Source organism: Prionailurus viverrinus, chromosome A1, assembly GCF_022837055.1.
Source record: "Prionailurus viverrinus isolate Anna chromosome A1, UM_Priviv_1.0, whole genome shotgun sequence".
Lineage (NCBI taxonomy): Eukaryota > Metazoa > Chordata > Mammalia > Carnivora > Felidae > Prionailurus > Prionailurus viverrinus.
In genome coordinates, this window is record NC_062561.1 from 233,817,023 (window position 1) to 233,834,780 (window position 17,758).

Below are 17,758 nucleotides of genomic sequence, written 5' to 3' on the forward strand. Positions count from 1 at the left end.
GGATGAGATCCGCAGCTCCTTCTATTTCTGTGGATTCCAACCATGACCTCATGTGGAAACAGACGGGCCTGACATCACAGGACTTCCCATCTTAACAATGTCATTTCATAGGAGCTTTTATGTTTCTAGCCAACAAAACACTTTTTGTAACAGCTTTAACTTTTCCTGGTTCGAAATACTGCCCTTTAATGATGTTCTTCATCCATTAAATAGACTGTTTGAGGTCCTTAAAATACAATGATTAACCTCCTAATGATTAAGGATAATCTGCTTGGAGGGAGAAAATCCCCTCTGTGCCGAACTCGAGGAGAAATTGTTTCTCCTAACTGCGAAGACAGGTGCCTGTAGAGGACCTCAGCGCTTTACTCTGGGACCAGATGCCGCGTCTCCGAGAGCCAGGCATGGCCAGATCAGAGTGACTCTTTTGGGCTCGTCCTGGGGACAGTGAGTTTGCTTTTGGCAGTGTCTCCACAGCAGAGTCCCTGAGGGTGTGAATCATCTGCTCTAGGGGCTCCCTGGATGGACGACATTTGCTTGAGCAGGAAATTCATAAATGGAAGCAGCGTTCACAGAACAAGCCCAAAAAAGACAAGTGGAGCCTAGGGATGAAATACAGTTGTGTAGGAAAAGTAAAGTCTTTTTTTAAATTATTTTTTTAATGTTTATTCATCTTTGAGAGACGGAGACAGAGCGCCAGCGGGAGAGGGGCAGAGAGAAGGAGACACAGAATCAGAGGCAGACTCCAGGCTCCGAGCTGTCAGTACAGACCCCGACGCGGGGCTCGAACTCATGAACCGTGAGATCATGACCCGAGCCCAAGTTGGACGCTTAACCGACTGAGCCGCCCCGGCGCCCCAGTAAAGTCTTTATCAAGGAAAAGAAGCTTAGTAAAGCCAGAACAGAAATCACGATTGTATAGTCAAGAGTCTACCCTCATATTACGCAAGCATCTGGCTAAAGCCTGTCACCTAACGTGTGACGTTGCAGCTGCTAGAGGACGATGAGTAGTGGGCTTAGAGCACACGGGCAGTAGGGTGACATGTGAGCCAGTGCAATTAGAGCACGCAAGCCGTCAGGTGACATGTGACCCAGCGCGATGAGCTGCCTTTTCTAACTGGTGAGACGTCAGGTCGATTGCCCATCTCGTGTGGGGTGTGGGTATATTGGAAATAGTGTGGTGAACACAAAGGGTTGATTATCTTCATGGGGTTACGGCGGCTGTAACTTGTCAGGTAGAAGGGAGACGATGTTGTTGGTATTTTACAGAGGAGCAAGTGGGGGTCAGAGGGACCAGCCCCCCGAACCAGAGCCACGCTGTTGATGTGTCCATGAGCCAGGATTTGAAAACAGACCCACACCAGAGCTGGCATCCTCTGCCCTCCACATTTAATCCACACCCTAGGAAACACCAGCGTCATAACCTGCCTCCGTGTCTCTCCCGATGTCCACATTTTTATGCACACAAGAGGGATAGGAGGACCCAAGGAAGGTTGGGAGGGGTTCCTGATTGCTACAAACTTAAGAAAGGAGATGAAGTGAACGGGGTTATTAAACTCAAGCAGAAGAGTCTGTGACGTGTTTTCAAACAGTCTTTTATGGGCACAAAAGTTTAAGTGACGTGAAGGAATCTGTTCTTCTGCGGCTCTTTGAAAGCATGTCGTGCTCTGATGGGTCTCTGTGCTGAATGCCGGAAAGTAGGGGAGCACCGGCTCCCTTCCGTCTTGTGGGGACAGCTCTGTATTTGCCAGTCAGTCATTTGGACTTTCCAATGTACACATTTCAGAAGAGAATGGATGAACGAACCCTTCTCTCCCCTGCCAAGGTATGTTTTGGCCAAAGGCACCAACTGTATACACTAAGTCATATGGAGACCTGCAATAAACGAAACACAAATCCACACAGAGCAATTCCGTCCCATTATAGAGAATACAGTGTATTGTACAGAAAATGCTAGTGCTTACGTAACCAGGCGGGAAGGTGGTTCACTGTATTGTCTACAGATCACGAGCAGTTTCCTTGCAACAGTCACGGATCACTCCTGGCGTGATTATAACATCACTCCCTGTCCCTCTCAAAAGTGCTCCCGTTTGGCTCATAAGTCATATTGTCATCCTGTTTATAAGATCCCCAGGTCTGTGTGTTTCAGCAAATCTGCCTCCATATTATTCTGTTAAACTCTTTGTATGCACTCAGTGGCTTCTCACCTTTTTATAATCCACTGCTACGTATTGGATGGTTGACTCTGTGCTCTGGGTTTCTGCCCTGCCCTGGCCCGTGTCAGCTCAGGAGACAAAGACCACGCCGTCATTCAAGTATACACGTTCTGACTGCACGCTCTTACAGCCCAGTATCTTCCTCCAGGGAGCTCTCACCGGTTTTTCTCTTTAAAACTATTTTATTAAGCATTACAATTAAGCATTAAAATATTTCTAAGATCTTTGTTTTTTATTTAATGTTTATTTTTGAGAGAGAGAGAGAGCTGGGGAGGGGCAGAGAGAGCGAGACAGTGTGAGTGGGGGAAGGGCAGAGACAGAGGGAGACACAGAATCCGAAGCAGGCTCCAGGCTCCCAGCTGTCCACACAGAGCCCGACGCGGAGCTTGAACTCACAAACCGTGAGATCTTGACCCGAGCCGAAGTCGGGCACTTAACCGACTGAGCCACCCAGGCACCCCAAAGATCTTTAAATTCAAGTTAATATTCCAGTTTTTAAAAATTCCGAAGTTTTCATTCACGATTCTTCAGGTGAAAGGATCCATTCCTAAGGGAAGCAAACCGCCGCTTTGACTATAATCAGGAGAAAATGAACTTGGTAGATTGAAACTTGCTGCTTGGAAAGTGTTCAGAAATCCATATTCGCACAGTCAGTCTGAACGAATCGAGCCTAGGAGCGTGTGATGTGGCAGATGCTTCGAGGAGAAGGGCTGCGGAGGCTTGGTGCTTAGAACGGAGTGAAGAACACTCAAGGGTGTCTGTGTCCCTTGGAGCGAGAGCATGGAGACCAGAGTCAGTTAAGGAAGCCCCTGCAGATGTCCAGGGAGAGTTCCGGAAGAGTCCTGGGTGCAGCTGACCGGGGAGGGTTCCAAGAGCATCCTGGGTGCAGATGTCCGGGGAGAGTTCCTCGAGAGTCCTGGGCTGGCGGGCTGCGGGCTCACGGGGAGGGAGCAGGTCTTTGGGGAGAGACGGCCCAGGTCCCCGTGCTGTTAGCTGCTCTTGTGTGACTCCACAAACCCACAGAAATAACACATTTGCAGCAGGTCATGTTCCCCTTGAAGAAAGAAGGAATCAAGTTTGCTGGAACCACGTTTCTAGTTTTAGGCAATGCCTTTCCTCCTGCCAGGTGCTCAGTGACTGAAGGAGCTGGGGATCCGGGGCTCACTTTGCTCTCAGTGACCACCAAGGACATGCTGCCACCACGGGACACACACGGGAGAGTGGGTCATGAACTTCTCTTTCAAACCCCTCGGTGCCTCTCCAGTGGCAGTTGAAATGCAAACTGGGTTTGGGTTTGCTGGGTTGCTGTCCTGGCCCTTCTCCTGTCTCCTGATTCCTTCATCCCAACACTGGTCCATCCCGTTCCTGGCCGCTCTGAGGGTCCTCTCTCAGTGGCTGTCTCTCCAGCTCTTGGCCTGGTGTCCCCTCCCAGCCTGACTTCTGCCTTTTCCCTGGTCCTCTCCTTTCTGACCCTTGAATTCACCCCCATTGTTCTTGTCGTCCTTGTGATGACTTGTCGGTCTGTGTCGTTTGTTTCTTCATTCTGTCCCCCAGGGCATGGGCTGTATCTGTCACTTTACCACGTCTATGCACCCAGTGCCCGGCACGGTCCCCCCAGTAGGTGGTACGTGCCTGGTGATGGAGGAGTGCTGGCATTCAAGGCTCTGTCTACAGCACCTCGACGTTTTGTGCCAAATCTGCTGATGGGAACAAAGACCCTGATTTGATATACAGAATGCAAAGCTTGTGATTGAGCTTGTTCAATAAATACTGGCGATAATGTTTACCAATATGTGTGTTAATATTAATTTATGTATTTTGTATGTACATGTATATTTATTATATTTTTTACTTACAGATGCAAATGGTGATCTGTATTTTGATGATTAGCCATTAGGCGCTAGGCAGTGGGCATGCATTGCCTTTGGTTCCCCCAGTGATACATATTGGGCATCGTTAACCACCTTTCTAAAAGGGAGGGAACAGGGTGCTGTTAAATAACTTGGCTAAGTTCACACAGCCAGTAGGTGGAAGTGTTGAGCCATATATACATATGCCTCAATACTATATGTATATACATGTACATGATACACATACACACATACATACACAGACAGACATGTATTATCTGCCCATCTGTATGTCTGTCTTTTACTGGAAATCTTAGGGAAAGCTTTAGCACCTCAGTGGCTTTTAAACCACACTGTGCTTAATTTCATTTAATTTTAGTTTAATTATCCATGCTTACTAAATACCTAGATGAAATTAGTTTACTCTGGAACACTCTGCAGCACATTTTCATGTAGCTGTAACAAAGGGAGAGGTGCCTAGTAAGAGAGTGTATGGAATTTAGGAATATATATATGAAAATGGTTTGGGTCGTGACTGACCCCCCAAAATCAGGGAATTAAAAATATCTGGCTCACCGTGTCACATCTAAAGATTGTTTCCACTAACTCCTTTTCTTTTTGTGGAATAGCTTGCTATTTTAAAAACTCGACATGGCTTTATGTTTCCTACATTTTGATCACCTGTAAGCTTAGCATTTGCATGTTTAATAATTCATTATCATTATGTGAGGTTCTACTAAATATAAGTTATTAAGAGGGACATCAAAAATAAATGATGAAATGATGTAGGCATCGTTTATTGGGATCTTACCACACACCAGTCTCTTTAATCCTTACGGCGAAGTAGGTCTTTTGGGCCCTGAATTGTCATCTAGGATGAAAGAGCATTCCAGATGTCTTTGATCCAGCCCAGGGTTTCAATCTGGGATGGGGAGAGCCACAACCCACATGGGCCCCATGCCCAGGCATTTTCTAGTCTGCCTTGGGCAAGTGTATTGCAAGGTGGCCTTTGATTGAGAAAGGATTTATGATAGATTGTGATTCTAGTAACATTTTTGTAGAGTTGGAAAATCAGAATTCCTGTCTTCCACATCCATTCTCGTCAATGTGGACAAATATTTCTTTTCTCTTTTTCTTTTTTTTGAGACAGAGATAGGGCATGAGTGGGGGGAGGGGCAGAGAGAGAAGGAGACACAGAATCTGAAGCAGGTTCCAGGCTCAGCTGTCGGCACAGAGCTTGACACGGGGCTTGAACTCACGAAACACAAGATCTTGACCTGAGCCGAAGTCGGACGCTTAACTGAATGAGCCACCCAGGTGCCCCAAGAAATATTTCTATATGAAGAAACTGCTAATGATCTGGTCACTCCTGAACATGAGGCACCTCCAGCCTGACGCAGTAGGTGTTGCAATAGAAAGAATATAGAAAGGAAGGATCCATATTGACGTTCAGCATCTGATTTTACATGGTCCGGATCTTCTCGAAAATGTTGAAGCTTTTGTTCTTCTCATTACTCTTGTTTATTCTATTATGAATCTCTTCTCTTACCCCTATCTGCATGGCCACTAATAAGTAAACGTAGAAAATAAAAGTCCTGGTATCACGAACCATATCTCCTCTTGCGACGTGACAGATTTTGTAACATGCTCTGTAATCCGTAACTCAGTATGTTTTCTAAACATGAGAAAAAAACCAGCTTCTCCATGCATAGATTTATGGTGAGCTGACATATACTCATGTCGGTTTTTTTCTGAATTAGCAGCACACCTACTATTCGTGTAGAGCTCTAATGACAGTAAAGAATAAAGGACCGCTCAGATCTCTCTTTCACGCACTCACATTCATTGTAGACAAGAAGGCAGGGCCTGATTTATGACTTGTTCAGTTCACTCAGGAGCGACAGATCACTGGTTTGTGGCGAATTGCATTTTAACAAGAGACAGAACTTAAATAATGGGAGGGAAACAATGTGCATCTTGTTGTAGCGCCTGGTGAGATTCAAACATCCCCTGCCTCCAGATTGATATCTGCAAATGGGAGAGAGACGTGGCTGTCTGTCTAACAACGATCCCTGCTTTTGTATTGTCTTTGGAGAAGGAGCAGGATGCTAGCCGAGTTTCAAAGGGCTCTGCTTTCCAGGAGACGGGCTTCCTGATCTGACGGCAGTTCACACAGTCAGGGACCCATCCCCATCCTGAAGGACCACTGCAGGACGGCAGGATGCATCTCCAAGTGTCACTTAGCTCCTTGACTAAATTGCCTGTGCTGGGTTAGAGAACAGTGTCTGCTACACATTGAACACAAGTTCTTCCCCAGTTTCTCAGCGGGAAATAACGTGTTCGAGCGTTTCTGTCTAAAATGCGCTCTGTCATCCTATCGCAGACTTGTTTCAGGGTGGTTTGGAGAGACGGTGGAGGTTCTCTGTGGGAAGAGGAGGCTGTGGGCCAGTCTGCATGGTGTTACCCAGTCTTCCCCTTCGAGCAGAAATCTGAGTGACGTGGTCCAGTGGGGCAGACTATGAACGTGGCCTCGATGCCCCAACAGGCACTCGCGGGCTCTCTGGGGCGGTGGTGGCGCCATCTGAAATAGCATCTCTGGAGCCGGACAGACGCTTCCCAGCAGGATTCTTGCTTAATAAGCCCTTGGATTGTTGCCTCCTTCCTCCTGCTTTTCCTTCCCTGTGTCATTCCTGAGGTCCCTGATAGCTGCAGGGTAAGTTTCATCTGGGCATTTGTGTTTCTGAGAAAACCTGCTCCCCGCTTTGGTTTCTAAAGCGTTTTCCAGAACACTAACTTTTATTCTTGAATACAGTTAACGCAGAGTCAATTATTCCCTCGTAGTCCATTGTTTTTGTTTGTTTGTTTGTTTGTTTCAGTGTAGTGTAATGGTAAGTGCCTACGCTCTGTGGTCAGACTGTCCAGATCCAGGACATAACCCCCCACCCCATGCCCATCGCTAGTTGTGTGAGCTTGGACAGATTACCAATGAGTAATAACACAGCACCTACCTCTATGGTTTTTGTGAGTTGAATGAGCAGAGGAGTATGAAGAACCGAGCATAGAGCCTGGCACGGGAGCCTTAGCATTCTGTAGCTGTTTTTTAAGATTAATAGACTCAACCTTGACTGGAAGAAACCATGAAAGATCACTTTTACCTTTGTCTCTTCTCATTTTCTTGCTCAAGTCTTCCTAGGGACATTTACTCTGGTTTCCATTCTGTTTTGCCCAGTAGCAGGAGTAGGTCTCCGTGAGGGTGTTTTCATAAATCCTGTGGACTTTGCCCAACCTCATCCACATGTGTTAGTAACTGTGGCCCTAGACTGGACACATCCAGTCCTCCACCTTCTTTCTTTGTTTTCTCCATTTTATTTATCTTTTAAGTTTATTTATTTATTTATTTTGAGAAAGGGGGGGGGGGAAGCATGAGCAGGGAAGAGGCAGAGAGAGAGGGAGAGAGAAAATCCCAAGCAGGCTCCGTACCGTCAGCGCCAAGCCCGAGGCAGGGCTTGAACTCCTGAGCCGTGAGATCATGACCTGAGCCGAAACCAAGAGTCAGACGCTTAACTGACTGAGCCACCGAGGCGCCCCTGTTTTCTCCATTTTAGATAAGCTTTGTGGTCCTTGTTGTTGATGATGATGATGATGATCGGGACGATGTTTTTTTTGTTTTGTTTTGTTTTTAGTACAACGATCAAACCGTACCACCTGGTTGGAGTGCCTGGGTGCAGGACGCGTTCTGAAACGATTTAGTCTTCCCTTTCGAATTAAACATATGGGTGAATGTCTTCTTCAGAAACCAAATACAGTTTGGCACTTGTTCCATATCTTTGCTTTTGGGGTCTCCTTCAACGAGTAATTCTCTTTTGGAGGCTCAGTGAACACAGATTCAAAAAGCTCCCCAGTATTTGGCTGTGTGTTCCCAGAACACCGGTCAGAGATGTGTATCCTCCTGCTTTGTGAGCATCTCTCTCCGGTATTAAAGCATACCGTACAGACAGTATATCTGAGTTCCATCTCCCACATTGTGATGCAGTCCAGTTTTCTTTCTATCCATTTCAGGTTAAAGCAGCTGTAACATAATAGCATGTTTGGCAGTTTATAAATGAAAATCAGTTCTTTTTGAGTTCTTTATTACTTCATGTGCTTAAATGACTTAACAATATCATGGACTGGGGAGGAGGACACGTTGCACGTACAACTTATACAACTTAAAGAATATTGTTACAGCTCTACAATGGAAAGTTGAATTAAAGGGAGACATTCGGGGGTGATATCCAATATATGTGTTACTTGAACACTGGCGACAGCTTTCTGGACAGGATGGTAGTGTAGTCAGTGCCACCTCTCAATCAGTGTCCGCATTTCACATTGGAGGTGGGCCTGCTGTGTGTCTTACTGTTACTAGTAATGGGTTGTCTTGTGGCCAAACATACTTTAGTCGTCGTGCCAGTAACATGTCTGCTGGAACAATCTAATTGGATCTGGCAAAGTCCAAGGCCAGTTGAATTGCCCCCTCCCCCAACTAATTGTCCCTGAAATATGTCCCTGTGGATACAGTTGTTGTGTGTATCTTTCCATTTATTTTGAACGCAAAGGTTTATCGCCATATTATCTTAATGGCCCTATAAAATTGAGACACTGGCTAATTGAATTGTAAGCTCCTAGCAATAGAGAAAAGAGTAAGAACCGAGGAGGGCACCTTTTGGGATGAGCACTGGGTGTTGTATGGAAACCAATTTGACAATAAATTTCATATATTGAAAAAAAAAAGAGTAAGAATCAAACTTGATTATTAGAATTTGTATAAAGATAAATGCTAAGGTGTGTCCGTGTCTGAAAGGGTATCATTTCTATCATCAATGGGCTCAAACAAGAAGCTATGAACATAACACTATGAAGGGTAGATATGAAATTCAGTTGACAAACTATAGGACTCTTAAACTCTTCATGAGCTTGGCGATGGAGTAAAGGTTTTGCCATAATTTTGTCCTTTCTGAATCCCTATTTTTAAGCTAATTATGAGACCAGGAAGCTGGAAGGCAGTGACCCCCATCTCAACACACTCCGCTCTTCTATATGGATTCTCCAGCAACCCAGAAATGAGAAAATCAGAGTCGATTCTCACAGTTACATGGTCACCATAGTAACTGGAATTGCTAAAGCTAATTCAGGACACTAAGCTGATAGTTTCAGTTTTTATTTCAGTTTTCACAAATGAAAACCATCTTAAGGTTCTCGCTAAAAAAGCACATAAGTTATGTCGGTCATACTCCCGTGTACGAGTAAGATCAAAGAATTTTGTTGTCTTGTACACAAACAGGGTACCATCGTGCTCCTATGTTCTGAATCGCATTGCATATTTTTCATCTCATTTTCTCCCACTCTTTCTTTTTTTGTATATTTATTTATTTATTTTTGAGAGAAAGAGAGAAAGTGCACAAGCAGGGGAGGGGCAGAGAGACAGAGGGAGACACAGAGTCCAAAGCAGGCTCCAGGCTCTGAGTCTACTGTTCTTTGACCTTTGAGGTTGTCAGTGCAGAGCCCGACATGGGACAAAAAGCCAGGAACTGTGAGATCATAACCTGAGCCAAAGTCAGACAGACGCTCAACCTACTGAGCCACCCAGGCGCCCCCGTCCCACTCTTTCTGAAGAGCATGTCACGATATACAAATAAACGAGTATATGTTGCTTTAAAAGTCTATTGCAAAAGTTGCTGCCCAGTTTTTATGGCATTAGCGTCCTGTGACTGGGTGCTGTGTTAACTCAGGATGCTTACGTGTGGAATCGTGCGGGCGATTCCTTGCCACTTAGGACTTGTGTACAGTGTTCTGTCCTTAGCACAGGTCACCGAGCTGCTCATGGGGCTCTCGTTCGTCCCTTAGGAGCCAGGCATTGTCTGCACAAAAGCATGTGTCCTTGGAAAAAACACTGAGGAGGTAAGACATACAGAGATACCATATGAATGTTCACACTTTTCTTCTTCCCTCTTGTCTCCAGAACCAAACTTCGTGTCATCTTACGACATCGGAAATTTCACCTACTTCTTTTTCCGAGAAAACGCCGTGGAGCACGACTGTGGGAAAACCGTGTTCTCCAGAGCTGCCCGGGTCTGCAAGAATGACATCGGGGGGCGGTTCCTACTGGAGGACACCTGGACCACGTTCATGAAGGCTCGCCTGAACTGCTCCCGGCCCGGGGAGGTCCCCTTTTACTACAACGAGCTGCAGAGCACTTTCTTCCTGCCCGAGCTGGATCTGATCTATGGCATCTTTACCACCAACGTGTAAGTAACTGGAAGAAAATTCTTTCCCTGCTCCTCTGTCCATGGTGCATGCGTCTGCTGTTCTTTGACCTTTGAGAAGTTGGAAAGTTGCTTTAAAGGAAATCTTTCTTATTTTACTGGGCCAACGGCCAAAGGAATGTTTGAGTATGAATTAAATATTATGCAAATACAGTGTGATTTCTGAGACTTGGTATTCGGGAAATAAAGTGAAGCAAAAAGAGTTTCAATCTGTCCTTAGGTAATTGTAGCATCAAGTTACCGGACTGTAATTTTCTCCTTCCTGATTCACCAATGTGTTCTGGGCACTGTCTGAAATGCTGGTACATATTAGGTGCATTTTTTTTCCATATGCAGTTATGCATTTGGGCACAATGAAGGCAGTGTTTTCTGAGTCTGATCTTTGAGTGGTATATTTCGTGCCCACACCTCCGGTAGTAAGTGAAATGCACATCGTCACTTTCCCGTAGCTGCATTTTCAACCGTTGTTCTAGGAGACGGCTAACCTGGGCAGGCTTTTCTAAAATGATGACTGTACTTTAAAAATATCCTTGAAAAAAACGATAACATCTTTTTGTTTTTCTTGTGGGAGGTGATACTCCTAGCTCCAGAACTGATAAATTTTGGATAAGGGAAAGCATGTGAAGTTTCCTGATCTTTCGTTCACTCTTACTCTGGTGGAGTTGTAGCGTGACCCACATCTATTTCCCATTCTTTGCTGGTGTGCAGTGAAAGATTCGACAGGATCACATCCCGCCCCCAGGGGTGACAGATCCCCTTTTCATACTCAGACTCTGGGCCCCCTTTCAGTGGTAACCGTGGTCCGCAGTGTGGACTCTGCTTCGGACCATCTTTGAGTCTCTATTCTGGCAACTTAACAATGCAGAAAAAATGGAATCAAGGCAGTTTGAAAGTGCTGATAAAGAGTGTGGGATGACCAGCCATCCTGGCTTGTCTGGGATCCTCCCAGCTTCAGCATCTAGACGAGTCCTGCATCCCAGGGAAACCCCGGGGTCCTGGGAGAATCGAGGATGCCTACCCGGGAACTGCTGTAGAACCACTTGATCTGCTCCTTCCTTCCATGTTACTCTTTCCCTCTGTCCTCTGCCCTGCTGAGCTTAAGTGTTAACAGTCACTCGATAATAACATTACTCCGTGAAGAGTCTTCTTTTTGACACGAAGTTAGAAGAAGCCTGAAATGGATGGTGCCCCACCCACCCCCACCCCACCATGACCACCTTCATTGTAAATCTGGTTTTCAACCCCAGAGCTTATTTTCCCTCCTTGATACATTTCTTTGAAAAAATCAATTTATAGTTTCTGAAGCTGATTTGCTTTCCAAAACCCGGTTTAAGAAATCGCGTCGGCTGCGCAAGATGAATGTTCAGTTGCTGACTTGACATCAATTTTACACACAATGGGAGCTGGGCTTACTTAGCTGTTCATTCCCCTGGCTCTGGGCAAAGACAATTTAAAAAGTTATGGAAATACTGCGTATGGACTGTTCAATGGTCAATTTAGACACTCGCAAAAATAAGTTTCAGACTATTCCAGACGATTTGTTTAGTGTTGCAAGTGTCCATCATATTGGACATCACCCAGTATATAGCATCTATCTATATCTGTCTGTCTGTCTATCTATCTATCTATCTATCTATCTATCATCTACTATCTATCATCTATCATCTATCTATCTATCTATCTATCTATCTATCTATCTATCATCTATCATCTACTATCTATCAATCTATCTATCATCTATGTGTCTATCTACCTATCTATCATTTGTCTATCTATATTAGAGATAGAATCACTAGATCTTTCCTTTCTGTCTCGAACACTTAATCTCACCAGGTCTTGGGAAGAACTTTCGGACCCATCCATTTCTAGTTCCACCATACGCCCCACCTCTCTTCCTTCTCATGTCTCAGCCTTGATCTTACCTTCTGGACAGATGACCACATTCTTGACAAGACTTGCTCCAGACTGAAAGAAAATGATGATGGGGGGCAGCCAGCAGTGAATGAGTACATCACGCTGTGGCTCAGCTCTCTGGTGTTGCTGCTCATCATTTGCTTTGCCTCTGTATATTCATCAAGGTCTCTTAGCACTGGGGAGTGGGGATGAAGGTCGCTCCCCTCGCTCATTCTGCCCTAGGACTGGGTGGTTTTCTCACCCCCTGGCCATGAGCTGGGCTGCAGGAAATGGCCTACTTACTACCGCGTGGAGTCGCTGAAGGTTTTACCATCGTGTTCCCGGGTGTCCAAAAATGGTGGCTCACAGACAGCAAAAACCCGAGCCGTGCTCGAAAAAAGCAGATTTCTTTAACCAGACCATATTTTGCTGTTTCCACAGTTAGCAAAAGGGCGCCGGACTCCTGAGAGCCTCTCATTTACAGCTGTCTCGGCAGAGCCTGAACTCTGATTTAAGGTTTCGAGATTTCCTATGTCAGTGCCATGTCAAATTTTTCTCTCTGACCCTTCGGACTTAAAATGCTTTTCGAATTAAAAAAAAATGTACATAAATGAAGGGTCTCTGACAGGGACTTTTTGCAAAATGCTTTCGGTTGATTATTTTTGAAAGGCTTGCAAACAGACACCGCTCTCTGGGGATCTAACAAAAAGAAGCAGCAGCCACAGTTTGCCCGCCGCCGTCTGAAAGAACCAGATGAACAGTTGGGACAAGAGCCACCCGGGCCGTTGAGAGGCTCCAGCCCCCGGAGGAGAACGTCTTTTTCCTCCTGTTTTTAAAAGGCCTGACATACGGCTCTTCACAACCCTCTGTCCTCTTGTTGCGGCTGAGTGAATTAATCCCATCCGGCAGGATTAGAAGTGTCATAACCGCTAAATAGTCTTGTTTCTGCACCCAAGTGTTTGTTCTCCCACAAGGAGACCACAGAGTGACATCAGTTACTGCTTTGGCTTCATCCCTTGGTGGGGTGGGGGGGACTTAGGACACTGTGATCCTGAGGTTCTCCGGAAGGTGCCTGCGCTAGGGGTCCCCGCAGGACTCTGACCTGCCCCCCTTCCTCTTTCTTCCCTCCCCCTCCCCCTCCCCCCAGGAACAGCATCGCTGCCTCGGCCGTGTGTGTCTTCAACCTGAGTGCCGTCTCCCAGGCCTTCAACGGGCCCTTCAAGTACCAGGAGAACTCGCGCTCCGCCTGGCTGCCGTATCCCAACCCCAACCCCAACTTCCAGGTAATTTCAGGGGGGTGGAGAAGGCACTCATTCCTCTCGTGTAGACAGCCTGGGACAGTGTAAAGCTGGGTACATGCACAACGCAGCTGGGGTCCCCCCTGACCCTCACGGACGAGCCCACGCTCAGCCTGGCTCACGGAATATGGCCGAGGCCTTTTGTCCGCTGAGGTGCCCCGGGCCGAAAAGGGGCCTTTTGTCAGCTGGGACGCCGAGGCTGAGCTGAAAAAGGCCAGAATAAAGCAGCAGGCTGGGAAGCCAAGCTTCAATTAGTGCTAATGATGGCGGACCCTGTGTCCCCAGAAGCTCTGATCCCTAATGAATGACGCCGTAGTGAATGGAGCCCAGGGCACAGAGCAGTGGAGACGCACAAACAGAATTAGAGCACTAATTGGTGAACGTGGGGAGATTTCCTGTCGGGGTGAGTGGGACGTGATGGTGCAGCTGGGGGGAAGCAGAGCAGGTGGTGGCCATTAGCTCACGAATCACAAAATTGCAGGATGTTGGAGCTATAAGGGGCTCCACGTCATTTTCTCTCATCTTCCGATGTTCAGAAGAAGCTGGGACCAAAAGAAATGTGATTTCCTCATGTCTGGTCCGTCAGCAGGTGTATTAGTCTGCTCAGGCGGCCATCACAAAATACCACCGACTGGGCGGCGTGAATGACAGACGTATGTTTCGTCACAGTTCTGGAGGCTGGAAGTCCAAGATCAAGGTTCTGGCTGATTCAGTTTCTGGTGAATCGCTTCCTCTCTTAAAAATGGCCACCTTCTGGGGCGCCTGGGTGGCGCAGTCGGTTGGGCGTCCGACTTCAGCCAGGTCACGATCTCGCGGTCCGTGAGTTCGAGCCCCGCGTCGGGCTCTGGGCTGATGGCTCAGAGCCTGGAGCCTGTTTCCGATTCTGTGTCTCCCTCTCTCTCTGCCCCTCCCCCGTTCATGCTCTGTCTCTCTCTGTCCCAAAAATAAATAAATGTTGAAAAAAAAAAAAAAAAAAAAAAAAAAAAAAAAAAAAAAAATGGCCACCTTCTGACTGTGTCCTCACGTAGCCTTTCCCCAGTGACTGGGGAGAGACCCTAATCCTGTGGGATCAAGGCCCCACCCTTGTGAACCCACTGAACCTTAATTACTCCCTTCCAGGCCCCATCTCCAAAGACAGCCACCTTGAGGGTTGGGGGTTCAACATATGCGTTTGGGGGAGACACAAACATTCAGACCGCAGCAGCAGGCTTCCCTCGAGGACCCCCCTTCTGACATGGATGCTCATACGATCATTGTCGTCATCGTGCGTGTAATTTTTAGTACCGCCACGTTCAAGACTCTGTGCTCATCATGTTGCCCACTGGCAACGGTGTTGGGATCAGTGACAAATTCTCCCACAGACAGAGAGGGGTGCCGAGCCTCCGTGCAGAGATTCAGTCCGGCCAAGGACACTGGCTGATCAGTCGCTGAGCTGAGATCTCAACGCCAGTCCTCCAATGCAAAGCCCCACCCTCTTCTGGCTAAAAGACCACTAGTTACCGTAACTAACCCGAGTTAGAACTGGGTTCTGTACCCGGGCGTCCACGTTCTGGTTGGTTGATCATCCCAACACCTAAAACTTTTGGCTTTTGAGAAAACTAGGAGTACAGAAAGGGTTCAGTTATTTTATACCTTCCTTGGACTTTGGCAGGGACCGTTCAATTGTAACTGTTTTGAAAGAATTTTTTTAAATTAATTTTTTGGTAATTTAAGAGCATGGGATTGGGGACAGATGGGTGGTTTTTACAACCTCTTTCCCATTTGGCTGCTTTACTGGGGCATTCTGTTAGCATCTTCTGTCTCTCGTTCTCATCAATAAGATGAGGAAAGTGGGATACGAAGGCACAGGAATATTTTAGGAATAAACTTTGGTAATATTGATTAATGTGCCTTGCTGACTGTAGAATGTAGTTGGAGAAGGTGACTCTTAGGGACCATTCACTGGGTGCCTTCTGGGGTCCAACATTGTGTCAATGCTTTATATACCTGCCCTGCTGTCTCCTCTCCCCAGCTCTGTAAGGTAGGCATCGTCATCCATGCTTTAGAAGTCAGGAAACCGAGTAACCAATTTATATGTATTACCCTAGCCCCGCTACTCAGAAAACTCAGTACTGGTTCAGTACAAAGAGATTCATATCACAGGTCAAGCGGCTAACAGCTTAGTGGGAACCAAACCTGAAGTGACCACGGCTCCTCATGGCATAGACAGTTTATGTCATTATTAACTGAACATTGATGCTTTGCCCCTTTGTTGAGTCTCCATCTGAATTTCTCCCTGTCCTCAGATGATGGGGTACAGCGTAACTGTTTAAGAAGACCCTCCGTAAAATCCTGACAGTGGAATATATCATTGCTCTTAAGAAGGTGCTTTGTAAAGTCCTGAAGGTGAAAAACAATTAACGAAGATGCTCCCTTTATTTACAGTGTACTCTTAATGCCTTGATGTTTCTATTGCAAAAGTCTTCATAATGAACAGTGACTTAATAAACCCCTGATGCCTTACCACCTCCAGGCAGTGGATAACTTTTAGCCCTTTTGTCTGAACATATTTGTAGCACACAGCAAAATCTCTCATTTCCTAAGGCCACGGGCCTCTGGTTTTATAATGCCAGTGTCACACAGAGAGGCTTACTCACGTTTATGAGATGGGAGTAGGTTCATGCCATATAACAAATGAAGCTTGCGCAAATATGACATGCATTTCAGGCAGGAAGCTTGCTTAGCTGGGCTTAACTTGTTAGGGTAGAATTTAAGATTTACAGGGAACTAAAATTTAAATTTTTTTTTAATGTTTATTTATTTTTGAGACAGAGAGACAGAGCATGAACGGGGGAGGGTCAGAGAGAGAGGGAGACACAGAATCCGAAACAGGCTCCAGGCTCCGAGCTGTCAGCACAGAGCCCGACACGGGGCTCGAACTCGTCAACCGCGAGATCGTGACCTGAGCCGAAGTCAGACGCTCAACTGACTGAGCCACCCAGGCGCCCCAGGGGAACTCAAATTTTAGATGATGACAATTCCTTGTATATTTTCTGGTACAAAAATGTACCAATGGTTTTCTTTTGGTTTATCGTATTTGGTAACCATGATAGCATTGGCATCCTTACTGATATTCATGAGACCATGTAGCTGGCACAGGGTGGGAATACATTTTGCATTAAGGATCCTTCCACTAGTCGTTATGTTTGCAGTAACCAACAGTGAGAAGTGGTTCAGTTTTTTCCATTCTTGTTTGCCTAGTGACATTTGGAATTTTATGCAGCATTTATAATAAGAACTAGCAAGTTAGTTGGAGGAACAGAAATGTGATTCAGGTTCAGGAAGAAGAATGGGTCGGGAAGGACAGTGCCTCATTTTGTAAGATGTAATACAGAAACCTCAATTGAGAACAATAACAAAACCGCAAAAGATAGTGTTTTTATAGTTGCAATCTAGAAACCACCGTAAGTAGTTCTGTGGAAGCCTACCCCGTTAGAGCCTGCGGTCCAAGTCATCTTGGCCCTGAACTTCACTAGGAAAACAGCATTGGTCGGTAACAGGAAACACCATCCAGACCCAGTGGACAGACTCCGCGATTTTCTGTGCGTTTTTGACAACCACCAATCAGAAATGATGGAGCCAAAATGGAAAACAGACCCTTAAGTGGTCAGACAGATGAGGAGGTCATTCTTGGGCCAAATGAAGGGGTTGACCAGGTCCTCGGGACCCTGTGATGCACAGCGCACGTTTGCAGTAAGATGGGAAGAAGAGAGCCAATCAGATCGGGCACTCTGAGCACGAGGCCGGGTGATTGTGGAGCTGCACAAAACTCCAGCAAACTGGAAAGAGGATGGGATCTATTGTCTCTGCAACAAACAAAAATGCAAGTATTATAGCATTAAAAAAATTAGTCGAACGACTGTCTTTATTACTTTCAGAAGTGTTAGCAAGACAACCATTGTGGTTTGTAACCCACTTGAGGACCGTGACATTTGTCTTGTTACCCTCTTGCACGGAGTCCCCAAGGTGTCACAGAGACCCCTGCGGGAACCCAGTGTGTGAGGCACAGCTAGAGAATTTGCAGCGCATTAGAGAGCTAGATGGGTTACTTACGACCCAATAAATATATACTGTAAATCTAAATAGCTTTCAAAATATGAGAAAGAATCCTTGGGTGAGATATTTATTATAGGCTGGAAAAATAAACCAAGACATCGTAGAGC

General features: G+C 46.1%; 1 protein-coding gene across 3 annotated transcripts in view; it reads left to right on the plus strand.

Annotated features, from left to right (window-relative positions):
• SEMA5A (semaphorin 5A) overlaps nucleotides 1–17,758 on the plus strand; it is a 476,129-nt gene that overhangs the window by 318,806 nt on the left and 139,565 nt on the right. For all 3 annotated transcript variants that reach the window (XM_047864782.1, XM_047864783.1, XM_047864784.1), the window contains exons 9-10: nucleotides 10,062–10,347; nucleotides 13,406–13,541. In XM_047864782.1, the coding sequence (XP_047720738.1) occupies nucleotides 10,062–10,347; nucleotides 13,406–13,541 (422 nt within the window). The remainder of the gene's footprint in view (nucleotides 1–10,061; nucleotides 10,348–13,405; nucleotides 13,542–17,758) is intronic.